At 43.5% G+C, this 17,361-nt stretch overlaps 1 protein-coding gene and 1 long non-coding RNA gene across 2 annotated transcripts in view; both read right to left on the bottom strand.

The window, feature by feature from the left end:
• The window catches only part of AP1M2 (adaptor related protein complex 1 subunit mu 2), a 46,403-nt gene extending 41,321 nt beyond the window's left edge, over positions 1–5,082 (bottom strand). The window contains exon 1 of the mRNA XM_060763497.2: positions 4,961–5,082. Coding sequence (XP_060619480.1) covers positions 4,961–5,002 — 42 coding nt within the window. The 5' untranslated portion in view covers positions 5,003–5,082. The remainder of the gene's footprint in view (positions 1–4,960) is intronic.
• Positions 1–17,361, bottom strand: part of LOC137096099 (uncharacterized) — a 138,420-nt gene that overhangs the window by 54,152 nt on the left and 66,907 nt on the right. The window lies entirely within an intron of this gene.

Raw genomic sequence — 17,361 nt, 5'->3', positions numbered from 1 at the left:
GGCGCCCCACCCCCAAACCATATATATATATGTGGGCATGGACAAATTTTGGCCTTCCAGGTATTTGGGACTTTCTACTGGCTGTTTGGAATTGTAGGAGTTAAAGTCCAAAACACATGGAGGGCCAAAGTTGTCCCATGCCATTGATACACACACACACACACACACACACTAGCTGTCCCCTGACACGTGTTGCTGTGATCCAGTCTGGTGATCTTGAAAAGAAAGTAATGAGAAAGTTGGTTTCTAATTTCTTGATGCTTGTGGGTAAACAATACCTGGTAGTTATTCCACAGATATATAAACCTCACTTGCCTAGTTTCCAACAGAACTCACAACCTCTGAGGATGCCTGCCACAGATATGGGCGAAACGTCAGGAGAGAATGCTTCTAGAACATGGCCAAACTCACAGCAACCCAATATTCCAATCCATTCAAAAAACACTATGGTTTCAGATAGTGACCAGCCAATTGCAAAAGGGCTAACACTGCCCAAATCCCTCTTATTTCACATCTCGAAGATCAAATCAACAACCCACCCATTAAAAAAGACTACAGGCAGTCTCAAGCATCCAATTCCTAGTTAAGAACAGGGGTGAGACAGCACGAAGTGAAATAAATTGACCACTCAGAAGGGAAATTCGGTCCTGAAAGAGTGAGCCCTTGTCGTCCTGGCCTGAGAGCTGTGCAAAAGGCAAAGCCCCGCTGTGGCCATTTTGAGTCCGAGCATGTTCTACTTACCTCCGGAGGCTCACAGGGCGAAATGGGGCGGGACCAGCAGGGCACGCGAGCTAGTCCCGCAGGCCAAGGGAGACAAAAACGCCAGCGTGCGTCCTTCTCCCAGTGTTAAGAAGTGTGCGGAGAAGGAGGGGCGATGCAGGGCGCGCACTTCCTAACGCCGGGAAAGGGACGCACAGCGGCGTTGCTGGGCATGCGGAAAAAGAGGCCTCATGCATGCCTCTTTTCCGGCATGCCCGGCAACACTGCTGCACGTCCCTTTCCCGGTATTAGGAAGTGCGCGCCCTGCATCGCCCCTTCTTCTCCGCGCACTTCCTAACACCTGGAGAGGGACACACACTGGCGTTTTTGTCTCCCTTGCCCAGTGAGGAGGAGGAGGAGAGGCTCAATGGGCACTTGTGAGGGAAGGAGGAGGGAGAGCGAGCTGCCTCTTGGTGTTCTTCGGGGCAGGAGCACCTCAAGAGCTCCTCAAGAGCGCCCCTCCCCCCAAGATGTGCGCTATACGCAAAAGCGTAATTTGCGTACCGTGTTGAGCCGCCTCTGGGAGTGACACCTTTTGCTGTAAAAAATTCAATGACTGCTTGTTGCTTAAGTTGCATTGACCAACTGTCTGCGCAGGGTTCCATACTTCATACTTTAACAACAAAACTGTTCAATGCTAAGGCTTCCCACCAAAATGGAACTGTAGAGGAGAGTCTACAGAACAAGCCAGTACCTGCCGCATACGAGTACTGCCATCTGTTGAGGAGTTACAGAGGTGGAGGTATTACTTTTCATTCAACCCTCGTATTCTGTTGTGTGGAAGGGCCCTTAAATTGTGGGGTCAGGTCCCACAATTTAAGAAGCACTGCTCTAGCATTCCTTATTAAAATATTTTAGCAGGGTCGTAAGATAGATCGGTATTTCCATTATCCTATAACACACAGGAGACAGAATTAGTGCTTGGCGAACATCACAGAAGTCAAAGCATTGCTATCCTGAGACGAAAGCTGGAGGTCTTTCAGCTCACATCATCTGTTATTTTAACAACACTGTCATTGTTGTTGCTTTACCATCAATGTGGAGAAAGAAAGATTCTTTCACAGCGAGGAAAACAAAGGAAAGTGCTCCACAGCATTGGCATGCTCCACATTCCAGTTCGGAACAAACTGAATTCTGCTCAGCATCTTGCTTAATCTTCCTTTGATTCTGCTATTATTAGATCGCTTCATCATCTGGGTTCCTGAAATGGTAACTTTTCTGCTCACATACTCAGAAAATGCATTACATCAGCGGATGCTTCTTCCCATATTCAACGAATGGATTTTGCTACATTTTTGAACTTGGCCATCACCTCCTCCAGCGGTGGCAGGCAGTTCCAGGGATCAGCAGGGCCAAGTGCATTCAATACCTCCACTCAAAGTTTGCTTATTTTTCCTGGTTTACTTTAGCTTTTGAGCTACAGGTCTAGCCTTCTGCTCCAAGCCATTTTAACCAACCTGGCTGGTTTAACCAGCTTTTGCAGATAGCGAGGCAGAATCTGGCAAAAGCCAAGCTTTTTTGGTATCTGCCCCAGTCCAGTCCATAGCAGAACTGGAAGCCCATCTCCCCACTAATACAACACACAGTATGCCAGGGAGCACAAACCCTACCTCATCTCTTTTAAAACCCTATACCAGATATATCCTACCTCGTTCATGCCCAGTGTTTATTTTTAAAAAATTCGAACTATTACATTTGGCCCGGCCACAGGTTATTAAATCCTTGTGTGCTACTGTTTATTGGTTATAGTTTATATGTGATGTATATTAATTGTATTGTATTTATTGTTTTTTGTTTTTATTTATGTGTTGTTGGGCTTGACCTCATGTAAGTCCATTGGGGAGATGGTGGCGGGGTATAAATAATTTTTATTATTATTATTATTATTATTATTATTTTATAAGGATGGAGGCCGAACAAGCACAAGTGGACATAGAACGTCTGCACTGTAGACTTAATGCAATCGGACTTGTGGCCCAGTCTGTGTATATATGTGTATATTTGTATATATGTGGTTTTATGCATGCATTGTAATGTAATGTATTTTGAGGGGGGGCTTTTTAAGTGTCTTCTGCCGTGTTTTTCAGTGTTTTTATGAGTGATGGTCACTCATTGGCTTGATAGGTATATTCCCCCAGTGGTTTTTGAGTTCTGTTAATCCCACAAACGAACATTACATTTTTATTTATATATTACTAGCTGTCCCCTACCACACATTGCTGTGGCCCACTCTGGTGGTCATGGGGGTTCTGTGTGAGAGGTTTGGCCCAATTCTATCGTCGGTGGGGTTCAGAATGCTCTGTGATTCTAGGTGAGCTATAAATCCCAGCAACTCCCAAATGTCAAGATTCTATTTTCCCCAAACTCCACCAGTGGTCACATTTGGGCATATTGAGCATTTGTGTAGAGTTTGATCCACATCCATCATTGTTTGTGTCTGCTGTATTCTGTGGATGTAGGTGAACTACAACTCTTCAACTCAACATCAATGCCCACCAAACCTTCTTGTGTTTTCTGTTGGTCATGGGAGTCCTGTGTCCCAATTTTCATTCGATTCCATCATTGATTGAGTTCAGAATGCTCTTTGATTGTAGGCAGGCATGTAGCCGGGGGGGGGGGGGGGGGGGGTTGAGGGGCTTCAGCCCCCCCCCCCCCCCCGAAATTCTCATGGTGGTTCGCGAAAAGGCCTTACTGGTGCATTATTTAAAGTGTTATGTTTATTCATATCATGATCTGATCACCATACTCAATATATCCCATATGCATGGGGGTATTGGGGTAATGATACAAAAGGTTTGCTAAGCTAGACCCTCTTTCAGTCAGACTCAGCCCCCCCCCAAAACTCAGCCCCCCCGAAACTCAGCCCCCCCCCCCAAACCCCCCTGAAAAAAATTCAGCCCTCCCCCCCCCCCCCCCCCGGAAACGAAATCCTGGCTACGGTCCTGATTGTAGGTGAACTATAAATCCCAGCAACTACAACTCCCAAATGACAAAATCAATTTTTTTGAGTGAAGGACATCGATTGGATTGTTAGGCATCTTGTGTCCAAATTTGGTGTCAATTTACCCAGTAGTTTTTGAGTTCTCTTAATCCCACAAATGAACATTACATTTTTATTTATATAGATTATATGTATATACAATATATTACATTACATTACATTATATTATTAGCATATTATCTGTTTTAAACTGGATTATACGGTAGTGTAGATTCAGCCTCAGGATCCTTCCAGACAGGCCCTGTATCCCAGGATCTGATCCCACGTTTTCTGCTTTAAACTGGATTATATGAGTCCCCACTGTCAGATCATAGAATCATAGAGTTGGAAGAGACCTCATGGGCCATCCAGTCCAATCCCCTGCCTAGAAGCAGGAATATTGCATTCAAATCACCCCCGACAGATGGCCATCCAGCCTCTGTTTAAAAGCTTCCAAAGAAGGAGCCTCCACCACACTCTGGGGCAGAGAGTTCCACTGCTGAACGGCTCTCACAGTCAGATAATCTGGGATAAACAGAAAACCAGATCCTGGGATATAGGGCCTGTCTGGAAGGGCCCTCAGGTCCCTTCTAGAGTACCATATAATCCACATTATCTGCTTTGAACTGGATTATATGAGTCTACACTGTCATATGGAGCCCCCGGTGGCGCAGTGGGTTAAAGTCTAAGCTGCTGAGCTTGTTGATCGAAAGGTCGCAGGTTGGATTCCGGGGAGCGGCGTGAGCTTCCGCTGTCAGCCCTAGCTTCTGCCAACCTAGCAGTTTGAAAACATGCAAATGTGAGTAGATCAATAGGTACCGCTCCGGCGGGAAGGTAACGGTGCTCCATGCAGTCATGCCGGCCACATGACCTTGGAGGTGTCTACGGACAACGCTGGCTCTACGGCTTAGAAATGGAGATGAGCACCACACCCCAGAGTCAGACATGACTGGACTTAATGTCAGGGGACTACCTTTACCTTTTACACTGTCATATAATCCAGTTCAAAGCAGATAGTCTGGCTTGTATATGGCAGTGTAGAAGGGGCCAAAGTGTCACGTTTCAAACTTGTGTAGTGTGTGAGCCACTTTGGGTCCCTTTCAAGGATTGGGGCAAGGGAGGGGGCTCTTCTTTGGAGAGCTCCTTCCGGGTTTGCTTTTCAGGGGGTGATCTCCAGGGAGAGGGTCTCTGGGCTCCCCCCACCCACCCCCAAGGACTCACCTTGCCTTTCAGGTCAAGGATAAAGACAGCCGAGGCGGACATCGCGGCGTTGGAGGCCCTGGCGACTTCCTCCTCTTCCTCTTCCTCCTTCTCTTCGCCTGCCACCTGAGCCAGGTGAGGAGGGAAGGGCGCCGACAGGTGAGCCAGGTGCCTTAAAGGGAAAGTCATCCCTTGCTGGAATGGGCCGACAGAAAGGGAAAGCCAGACAGCCAGCTCTTCTTGTCCCTGGGGTCATGGAGGACGAGGGAGACCACCAACCAATTTGCCAGGAGTTAGATTTTTTTTTAAATCTAGTACTTCAGGTACCCAGCAATGCCCAGATTAGGTGATTTATTTATTGTGTCAGGAGCAACCAGACAGTTGTATTACATTTTTAACAAAACAGACAAAACACAAATTTGCAAGCTTGGTAGTTGATTAGATGTCCTTTGACCAGTAGCTGGCCACTTGGAGTGCTTCTGGTGTTGCTGCAAGAAGGTCCTCCATGGTGCATGTGGCAGGGCTCAGGTTGCATTGCAGCAGGTGGTCAGTGGTTTGCTCTTCTCCGCACTCGCATGTCGTGGATTCCACTTTGTAACCCCATTTCTTAAGGTTGGCTCTGCATCTCGTGGTGCCAGAGCGCGGTCTGTTCAGCACCTTCCAAGTCGCCCAGTCTTCTGTGTGCCCAGGGGGGAGTCTCTCATCTGGTATCAGATGAGAGACTACTGCAACGCTCTCTACGTGGGGTTGCCTTTGAAGACTGCTCGGAAGCTACAAATGGTCCAACAATCGGCAGCCAGGTTGTTAACAGGAGCGGCACTCAGGGACCACACCACTCCTCTGTTGCGCCAGCTCCACTGGCTGCCAATTTGCTACCGGGCACAATTCAAAGTGCTGGCTTTAGCCTTTAAAGCCCTAAACGGTTCTGGCCTGACCTATCTGTCTGAACGCATTACCCCCTATGAACCAGTTAGGACGCTAAGATCGTCCGGGGAGGCCCTGCTCTCGATCCCGCCGGCCTCACAAGCACGGCTGGCGGGGACGAGAGACAGGGCCTTCTCTGTGGTGGCCCCTCGGCTGTGGAACGCCCTTCCCGCAGACATTAGATTGGCCCCCTCCCTGCTGGCGTTCAGGAGAAGAGTGAAGACCTGGCTCTTTGAACAGGCGTTTAATTAAGCAGTGCAATCAATTGAGTTTGGAACTTGGAATAATGGACGAGGAGATCGGATTATGACTTTACTGATGAGACATGATGGATTAGTTATATAGATGTATTGATGATATATTGATGTACTGATGTATTGTTATATTGATCCAGTTGCTTTAGTTACTGTTTTAAATGCTAATGCTAATGTTGTGCACTTTGTATATTGACCTGGTTGTAAACCGCACTGAGTCGCCTACAGGCTGAGAGAGTAAATAAAGTAAGTAAGTAAATAAATAAATAAATAAATATCAGCCATTGATGGAGGTGCTGGGTTTGAGCCTGCCACTTTTGGACTCTCACTTGCTGGGGTGTTCCAGCGAGTGTCTCTGTAGATCTTAGAAAACTATGTCTTGATTTAAGTCGTTGACGTGCTGGCTGATGCCCAAACAGTGGATGAGCTGGAGATGTCTCTGCCTTGGTCCTTTCACTATTGGCTGCTACTTCCCGGCGGATGTCAGGTGGTGCAATACCAGCTAAACAGTGTAGTTTAAAATATTTATATATTTTAAGTGTAGTTTAAAATAAAATATTTAGGTGTAAATATTACTCAAAACAACTCAAAATTAATAAAAAATAACTATGAGGCCCTTTGGAAAAGATACAAAAAGACTTAGAAAGGTGGAAACACCAAAACATCTCATTATTGGGTAGAATCGCAATAGTAAAAATGACCATACTCCCGCAACTCCTATTTCTTTTCCAAACTCTACCAATTATTAGGAATGATTTTCTTTTCAAAAAATGGAATTCGGACATAATTAAATTTATTTGGAAAAATGGAAAGCCAAGAATAAGTATTAAAATTTTAACAGATAAAAAAAAGAGGAGGTCTGGGACTCCCAAATCTACCTTCTCTATCTTTTCAGCACAAAGCAGCTGAAGCTAGCTCCCCTGTATATGAGACTGGGGGGAAAGTATAGGTAACATCTCTCAACTGCTGGACAGTAGAATCATAGAATTATAGAATCAAAGAGTTGGAAGAGACCTCATGGGCCATCCAGTCGAACCCCCTGCAAAGAAGCATGAATATTGCATTCAAATCACCCCTGACAGATGGCCATCCAGCCTCTGTTTAAAAGCTTCCAAAGAAGGAACCTTCACCATAGTCTGGGGCAGAGAGTTCCACTGCTGAACGGCTCTCACAGTCAGGAAGTTCTTCCTCATGTTCAGATGTACCATACTAATCTCCGCCTGCTCTGCCATTGAGATCTTTGGGTCTTCGGACTGTGCTTGGTCTGGAGTGGAGTGGATAGCATATGGTGGCAGTAGGGAAGTGACGTAGCAACAACAGTGAGTTGTTGTAGGTATTTTCGGGCTATATGACCATGTTCTAGAGGCATTTTCTCCTGACGTTTCGCCTGCATCTATGGCAAGCATCCTCAGAGGTAGTGAGGTCTGTTGGAACTAGGACAGCTGGTACGGCTGTACCAGGGGCTCCAGCTTTGCTCTCCTTCTGTTATCTGTTTGCAGTCATAGGACAGGCCTCCTGTCCATCATAAATAAGCTTTGGTTCCACCCCTTGTTCAGGGCTCTGGGAGGGAAAGGAGCCATTTTTTGTTCAGTCTCACATAAGGAAGCTAAACTATAGGACGTAGACCAGCTCGTCCCATAGAAAAGCTTCTTTTCTCAAGAACATCTGGGGAAACAGAAACAGAAATTCCAGGGAAAAGGTCCCAAGGCTCTGGCTGAGAGCTCACGGCCTCTCAGCCTCACAGCAATCAGAGGGAAAACAACCCTGAGATTTCAAAGAATTCTCGGAGGGAGGACAGCATTACAGATCCACGGAACTCCAGCAGAAATATCATCAAGCCTCGGCTGGTAGGTCTACTCGATACCCAGACGCATTTGGAATCGGTAGTAAAACCCACACCGATGAGGCATAGATAGTAAACAGCCTGGGAGAGGCTAAATAGGGATTTTTCTTACAGAGAAAGTACAGTTAATCAAAGTCAGGTGCCAGTCCAGACTAGACTAAGAAAGTCTTGAAGTGTTGTCTGAACCATTGAGGATTTGTTGTTTGTTCCATAATAAAGACTTTGTTGTATCATTAAAGACTCTAAAGACCATCACTTCAGAAAAATCCCTAAGAATCTCGCTTGAGGCTTCCCGCTGGGCTTAAAGTATACGTCCTATAAAAGTACAGCAGTTACAGGCCCAGCGCGCGACAGAACAATACATTTGTGGAATGACCAGGGTGGGACAAAGAACTCTTGTCTGCAGGAGCTAGGTGTGAATGTTTTAATTGACCACCTTGATTAGCATTTGATGGCCTGGACTTCGACAATACAGCAAAATGAACACTTCAAGAGTGTTAACCCCTCTGCTATCCAAAGGGCGTGTGTGTGTGTGTGGAGTTACACTTAAAATGTACTTGTGTCAACTTACATACAAATTCAACTTAAGAACAAACCAACAAAACCTATCTTGTTTGTAATTCAGGGACTGCTGTATTCCAATTTTTTTTTTAAAAAAATGTTATTTATGACTGAATATTGTTTTGAATATTATGAAGCCATGAATGCTGTAATGGTAACAAGAATACTGCAGTCTGTGCCATATTTTTAATACATCCCAAATACATGAATAGGACTGTGTTGAGGAAGTGTAGGGGAAATACGACTGGCCAGAGTTCTATGCTCGCCATTCTAGTTGTACATGCCAGGCTAACAGCACCTTCCGCTGTGCGTTGGTGGCAGTGATGACAAATACATGGGAGTGATATTTCTGTAGATGCAGTTATGACAACTCTACAATGCTAGGCTTTATTAGGAATGGAGGTGGGGTGTGTTCTGGAATGTGCACCAACTCCTCCATGCCAAGCTATGCCAGTTATGTGGTGTGCAGAGCTGCTAAAACCTCCCTTAACATCAGGCAACATGAGGGACTGAGGACCCTCAACATCTTTATTAATGACTTAGATGAAGGGTTAGAAGGCAGGATCATCAAGTTTGCAGACGACACCAAATTGGGAGGGATATCCAATACTCCAGAGGACAGGAGCAGGATTAAAAACGATCTTGACAGATTAGAGAGATGGGCCAAAACTAACAAAATGAAGTTCAACAGGGACAAATGCAAGATACTCCACTTTGGCAGGAAAAACAAAATGCAAAGTTACAGAATGGGGGATGCCTGGCTTGAGAGCAGTATGTGTGAAAAAGATCTTGGAGTCCTCGTGGACAAGAAGTTAAACATGAGCGAACAATGTGATGTGGCGGCAAAAAAAGCCAATGGGATTTTGGCCTGCATCAATAGGAGCATAGTGTCTAGATCTAGGGAAGTAATGCTACCCCTCTATTCTGCCTTAGTTAGACCACACCTGGAATATTGTGTCCAATTCTGGGCACCACAACTGAAGAGAAATATTGACAAGGTGGAATATGTCCAGAGGAGGGCAAATAAAATGATCAAGGGTCTGGAGAACAAGCCCTATGAGGAGCGGCTTAAGGAGCTGAGCATGTTTAGCCTGAAGAAGAGAAGGCTGAGAGGAGATATGATAGCCATGTATAAATATGTGAGAGGAAGCCACAGGGAGGAGGGAGCAACTTGTTTTCTGCTTCCTTGGAGACTAGGACGTGGAACAATGGCTTCAAACTACAAGAGAGGAGATTCCATCTGAACATGAGGAAGAACTTCCTGACTGTGAGAGCTGTTCAGCAGTGGAACCCTCTGCCCTGGAATGTGGTGGAGGCTCCTTCTTTGGAAGCTTTTAAACAGAGGTTGGATGGCCATCTGTCAGGGGTGATTTGAATGCAATATTCCTGCTTCTTGGCAGGGGGTTGGACTGGATGGCCCATGAGGTCTCTTCCAACTCTTTGATTCTATGATTCTTCTGGCAGGCACTGTGCTTGCCCAGTTGAACCTCCTGCCATCAAAGCTGCAAGAGTACCACTGAATCAAACCACTGAATCTGCCATCTGAATGCCTCCAAGAATCCCATAAAGAGCAGCCAGAACAAAAGAGCAACAACCTTTTCTTGCTCTTGTCTGCTGCAGCTAGGTGTGAATGTTTCAGACTGCAGACTACTTCAACCAGAGAAATCAGCCATAGCAGAGCACCTGATGAACCAACCTGGACACGGCATTTTATTTGAGAACACAGAAATGCTGGACCACTCTCACAACCACCATGTCAGACTACACAGAGAATCCATTGAAATCCACAAGCATGTGGACAATTTCAACGGAAAGGAGGAAACCATGAAAAATGAACAAAATCTGGCTACCAGTATTTTAAAAAACTCTAAAATTGCAACAGCACAACAACAGAGAGGAAGCAGGCAGGGACATCTAATCACCTCTCAACAAAAGTTTGCTCCGGGCACAGTCAGGCCATTGTATGCTAATCAAGGTGGGCAGTTGAAACACCTAGCTCCAGCAGACAAGAGCCCTTTGTCTCACCCTGGTCATTCCACAGATATATAAACCCTTTTTCCTAGTTCCAACAGACCTCACTACCTCTGAGGATGCTTGCCATAGATGCAGGCAAAACGTCAGGAGAAAATGCCTCTAGACCATGGCCATATAGCCCAAAAAAACCTACAACAACCCATTAAAAGACTGTGTTTCTTTCCTCACTGAAAATAGCAGCTGAAACCCCTGGACAAATAAAATGTATACTTAACCCAAGTGATTCATCTTTCCTACCATGTAGACATGGGTCCAAAAAACTGGCCAGATTGTGTTTGCATTTCTTGCCTTGTTACCTCTGTTTGGAGTTGGGAGTAGAAATTACATTGCCACAAAACAAATGAACAGTAGATGGCATTGCTTTAGAAAGTAAGGGCCATTTTAAACACTAAGAGGACTACATTCACTGAAACATTGTAGGAGGTTTTTGAATGAATATTGTGAGCGGAATGCATATTTAACAAAAGAAGTTGGATGGGAAGGCTGAATCTAGTGGTGGATCTAAAAATATTGGTTGCCAAGAGACAAAGCGAACCCACTCGCAATTGTATAATTTAATTCTTCAAAAATTAGGTTTAAAAAATTAAAATAGTAATACAACGTAAATGTTAGTTGCATCTATATAAATAAAAATGTAATGTTTGTAGGATTAACATAACTCAAAAACCACTCGGAGAATTGCCGCCAATTTTGGCCACAAGACACCTACTAACCCAAGGAATGACCATCACTCAAAAAATTGATTTTGTCATTTGGGAGTTATAGTTAATCTACAATCAAAGAGCATTCTGAACTCCACCAACGATGGAATTGAACCAAATATGCAACACAGGACTCCCATGACAAACATGGGCATTGATGGGCCTTGACCTTGAGTTTTGGAGTTGTAGTTCACCTACATCCAGAGAGCACTGTGGACTCAATCAATGATGGATGCAGACCAAACTTGGCACAAATATTCCATATGCCCAAATATGAACACGGGTGGAGTTTGGGGGGAAATAGACCTTGACATTTGGGAGTTGTAGTTGCTGGGATTTATAGTTCCAGCGTCAGATAAGGCAATTGTTCATTGGGTTCACTTTTTTGTGTCAGGAATGACTTGAGAAACTGCAAGTCACTTCTGGTGTGGGAGAATTGGCCATCTGCAAGGACATTGCCCAGGGGATGCCCGGATGTTTTTTGATGTTTTACCATCCTTGTGGGAGGCTTCTCTCATGTCCCCGCATGGGGAGCTGGAGCTGACGGATAGAGTTCATCTGCGCTCTCCCCAGATTTGAATCTGCGACCTATTGGTCTTCAGTCTTGCCGGCACAAGAGTTTAACCCACTGTGCCACTGGGGGCTCACATGACAAAACTATAACAAACTACACTCCAGCCCTCATAAATGCCACCCCACATTTGAAATATTATTCAGAGGAAGACAATGACAAACCACCTCTGAGGGCACCTTGCCCAAGAAAAGCCAGTAAAATTCTTGAAGCATCATAAATCAAGAGCTGCCTTGAGGGCAGATATTTACTTTTCTCATTGGTCAGGTTTAATTTGCCAGTAAATGAAATCATATACTATGCAAGTATATATGTGCATTTAGCAACAGATTGTCTGTTGGCCTGTGGTGTCTGTATGAATTTCAGAGGGCATTCTTGTGCAAGGAATATTCAAAGGTGGTATATTTCTCTGAAATCTAGCCTACAGCATTTGGTATTTCTTGGTGGTCTCCCATCCAAGTACAAATTGGGCATCTGTTATCCAGATTTTTTTTCCACTTTTTTATTATTATTTATTTATTTTTAATTTTATTATTATTATTGTATAATACATAGAAACATTCCATCTTTGAAAATAACATTCAAAATATCAGTTTTTTCCCCAATCCCGCCACCAGCACACACACCCCCCCCCCCCCCCCGGAACATTGGTTAGGTTACTTGAATTAGATATCGGTGAGCCCAAAAGATGGGTTAGGTTAGAGAAATTAACAAACGGGTGGGAATATGGATCTTGCATTATGGGGAAAATTGGGGGGAAAGAACTAAAAAAAAAAAAGAACTAAAAAACATAAAAGGAGGCCCCTTGTCATTAACAATGACTTGTTGGGGGAAATGGCAAAATAAACTCCCAGTAAATAAAATAGACAAGCTCCCAATAGGTTCCTTAGACAACAGAAAACCCCAGCTATATCGCAACATGCTAAAGAAACTGGAACAAAACGGAATAACAAAGATTGAGGACTTACTAAAACCAGACGGGACTGTAATTCAATGGGAGGAAATAAAAGATAAATGCGGGCATGGAAATTGGTTACAATGGGGAGGGCTGTCTAAAAAGCTAATAGAACTGAAGAATAAGGAAACCTCAGAAACAAATCTCGACAAAATAATAAAATGGAAAGTAGAGAGGGAGAAAGGAATCATGGGATTTATATATAACACAATCACCGAAATACAATACAACACAAAACCTACCCTAATAGAAGTCTGGAAGGAGGAATTAAGTTGCAGTGAGAGAGAAATAGACAATTGGATTAATTCAATCAATAAAATAAAACACCTAAAGATTAAAGAAATGCAACGAAAAATATTGACAAAATGGTACAGAACTCCTGTGCAACTGGCGCATATCACAAAAACGTGCCCAAAATTATGTTGGCACAACTGTGGTAAAATAGGAACATATGCCCACATGTGGTGGGAATGTGAAAAAATCCAAAAGTTCCAAGAAATAATCAGGAAAGAAATGGAGGAGCTATTAGGGATCAAGATAGAATGGAATAAGGCCCAATTTTTCACTCAGAAATTCGAATATAAAGAGGAATATAAGGAAAGTGAGGAAATAATAAAACATATGATAGAGGGAATTAAAGCCTCAGTGGCCCTGGGCTGGAAAGACCACAAGAAATGGGATACAAAAACCTGGTACAAATATTTAGCAGATTACCTTCTTCAAGATTATATTAGCGAAAGGAAAAGTTACTATATGACGGGTCAAAGCAAAAAGACATGGAAAGCAAAATGGAAGGGTCTCATATATAGAATAAAGGGGAAAGATAAATATACGGTGTTGAACAAAACTATTCTCATGATTGAACAATTGTAATAATCACAGCTAAAGTATCCAGATTTTTTTTTTTAAAAAACCCATCAAATTCCAAAAGCCAGTAAAATTCCGATGTATCACTGTGATAGTGACACTCTTGCTTTCTTTCTTTTTTTAGAGTTATTTTTATTTAGAATAAAATTTGCTCCTCAAAGATAGGAGCAGAAAAGAAGAGTGTCTGTAGAAAATAGTTATTTTCATTCAATTTACATAAAAAGAGTGGAAACATTAAATTTATAGTATAGTGACACTATTGCTTTCTGATGGTCCAAAGTATGCAAATGTTGCTTTGTGTGCAAAAGTATTTAAAAATATCGGATAACATTGCCGTCCAGCAATGTATATAAGGTGTACAGTATATGAAACATCAATTTTATAGTTAGGATTGGGAAGCTGAATCTATTGGAAGCACTGGATAACTGAACAAATGCTTTATCACACACAAAAATAAGGCAAAAATATCTAATTGCAGGACCTTCATTTTCCAAAGGATTCAGTCAGTGACAAACGGCGAGGATGTCAGCTTGCCCAGTGGCAACCAGCTTGCCGTAAACATTAGAAAATGTGTTAAAATATTAATGCCTTTTAGTAGCTTGAAACTATAATACAGCTTCCCATATTTATTTACTATTTATTTATTTACTATATTTATATCCCACTTTCTCTCACTCCAAAGGGCTTACAGTATTATTACTATACTAGCCATCCCCTGCCACGCATTGCTCTGGCCTAGTCTGGTGAGCTGGAAAATGTTGGTTTCTAATATATGTCATTTCTTTATGCTTGTGTTGATGTAGAGATTCTCTGGTTGGCCTACTCTGGAACATGCAACATAGAATCTTTCTTGTTTAGGGGTCCCATTTAAATCTATGATACTATATATATCTCTCTGTGTTAATCATATCTATCTATATATAAAAATGCTCTGTGCGTAATGAGTACCTTAAAAACAAAAGAACCAATGAACAAAATCACACCAAATTTGGCCACAAAACGTCTCACAACACAAGGAGTGACCATCGCTCAAAAAATATGATTTTGTCATTTTGGATTTGGAGTTGCTGGGATTTATAGTTCACCTATAATCAAAGAGCATTTTGAACTTCAATGATGAAATTGAACCAAACTTGGCACACAGGACTCCCCTGACCAATAGAAAACACTACAAGGGTTTGATGGGCATTGACCATCCAGTCCAACTCCTGCCAAGAAGCAGGAAAATTGCATTCAAATAACCCCCGACAGATGGCCATCCAGCCTCTGTTTTAAAACTTCCAAAGAGGGGGCCTCTACCACACTCCGGGGCAGAGAGTTCCACTGCTGAACGGCTCTCACAGTCAGGAAGTTCTTCCTCATGTTCAGGTGGAATCTCCTTTCTTGTAGTTTGAAGCCATTGTTCCATGTCCTAGTCTCCAGGGAAGCAGAAAACAAGTTCGCTCCCTCCTCCCTATGACTTCCTCTCACATATTTATACATAGCTATCATATCCCCTCTCAGCCTTCTCTTCTTCAGGCTAAACATGCCCAGCTCCTTAAGCTGCTCCTCATAGGGCTTGTTCTCCAGACCCTTGATCATTTTAGTCACCCTCCTCTGACACATTTTAGCTTGTCAACACCACCCTTCAATTGTGGTGCCCAGAATTGGACACAGTAGTCCAGGTGTGGTCTAACCAAGGCAGAATAAAGGGGTAGCATGACTTCCCTGGATCTAGACACTGGACTCCTATTGATGCAGGCCAAAATCCCATTGGCTTTTTTTTGCCGCCGCATAACATTCTCTAAACATTTGTAAGTCATCTAGCATTATTTTACAGTCAACTTCTGGCAGATAAAATCTTTCAGGTAAAAAATAATATTATTTATATTTTATCTAGCTAATGTGGAGGGCTGACTGTATATACTCAGAAAATCTTGAAAACAAACTTAAATCAATAGATCCATCATGGCTGAAAGTAATTCAAATAAATTATTCTCAGGAAAAATTAAACAAAACGGATGGCTCTCTGAGAGCTAGAATTCATGATATAATCAAGAGTGCCTTCAAAGTAGGCATAGAGGAAATGGCTTTTAAGCCACTTAGCATCTGGAAAGGGAATAATGGAATGCTATCTGGGCCATTAATGATTTGGACAGATCTCAGGCCGAACTCAGAGCTCCCTGCCTTCAAGCTGATCTGACCTGCAACAGGGAGTTCCACAGTTCTCCAATGCTCCGCTTGGGCCAGCCGCATGAACGTGGCCACAGCAGCAGCTGCAAATCAGAAGCCTTCTCATTTCTTTGCTTTTTCCCCTTCCTAACATTGTAACTAATCCCCCCAATAAAAGCATCAATTAGTTGTAACTTTTTCCTCTCCATAGTGTTACTTTGTGTCCTTTTACTGCCTCAGATTTCTCTTTTAATAAACCTTTCTTCTTCCGGGCTGCAGATGGCTGCCGGCCCTCCTGGGATGCGATTCTTGCATCCCGGGGAGGCCGAAACTGCGTTCCCTTAAACCGTGGATACGGAAACCCCTCAGGCCGACGTATCCGCGAGTCAACGGCTCGCTTCGAAAATGGTGCCAATCTTGTCCTGGGAGAATTCTAAGAGTAATGGCTATCTCGGTTTTGCTCTGCTACCCTTTCCGTCCCGGAAATAACCTTTTTTGTTCCTAAAACTTCAACCTGGAGCCCAGCTGTTCTTCCAAGGACGTTGCCCCATTGCCACCATTTGGTGGATGTCCAGGGAGCCTACCGATCTTGGGCAACTGTCTCGGTCATCCTAGAGGGAACCCAAGATGTCAGCCGGCCGCCTGGGTCCTTGGCATGGAGGGATCTGTAGTTCTCTCAGCAGATCTCGATCCTCAACATCAGCAGCCGGCTCGCAGGGACTCTGTGGATACTGGGACACCTTTTCCCACTTGCCTTCTTCGGATTGTATAACTTTAGACAACTTTCCCAAACTTTAAAGGACTTTGCAAACTTTATGGAACTTTTCCCGAAGCCCAATGGACTCCTTTCTCATGAACAAGGGATGTTATGATTTTATGCTTATGGACTTATTCTTTTGGACTCTGGTGGGTGGAATGGGTATATGAAATTACCCATTCCATCCACCAGAAATTACCGAACTATCGCGGTTTGACATCCGTTCCAGCTGGACGAAATAAATACAACTCGGTGGCTTTTCTTCAACTTTGGTGAGATTTATTTGGGGAAATTCAGGGGAAATTGTTGGCTCTTTTCTCTTCGCTCGCCAGAATACCGGACTTTTGTTGGTGGGTCTAAGGACTCCTCTCTCCTGGGCAGGAGTCTCTAAATTCTAGCTCGATATCAGATCTACAACATATCAGATCTACAACATAGAATCTATAGAAGGGAAAAATATGTCATAAAGCTAAGGGCAGTGAATAGAGCAGAGTAAGGCAAAATAGGGCAAGCTCAAGTAAACCCACTCATTTTCTGACCAGTAGTTTGGCCCCATATTTGTTGAAGCAAACCAAGAAGAAATAGGAGGAAACTGAATACTCAGAAGTATTCCAACAGCTGGATTGTGAATAAACAATGAGAGGAAGCTACTTTTTGTAGATTGGAAGGACTGATAGGCTTCTTCCACAATTTTTTTTTTGGTCAACCACAAAACAAACATTTCCCCACCTTCTCTCCTTGAAAACACTGTCAGAGTGTTCAGAGCAGTATCTTGTCCAGGGTGCCATGGTAAATACTCAGATC

Source organism: Anolis sagrei, chromosome 2, assembly GCF_037176765.1.
Source record: "Anolis sagrei isolate rAnoSag1 chromosome 2, rAnoSag1.mat, whole genome shotgun sequence".
NCBI lineage: Eukaryota > Metazoa > Chordata > Lepidosauria > Squamata > Dactyloidae > Anolis > Anolis sagrei.
This window is presented reverse-complemented; position numbering and strand designations above follow the sequence as displayed.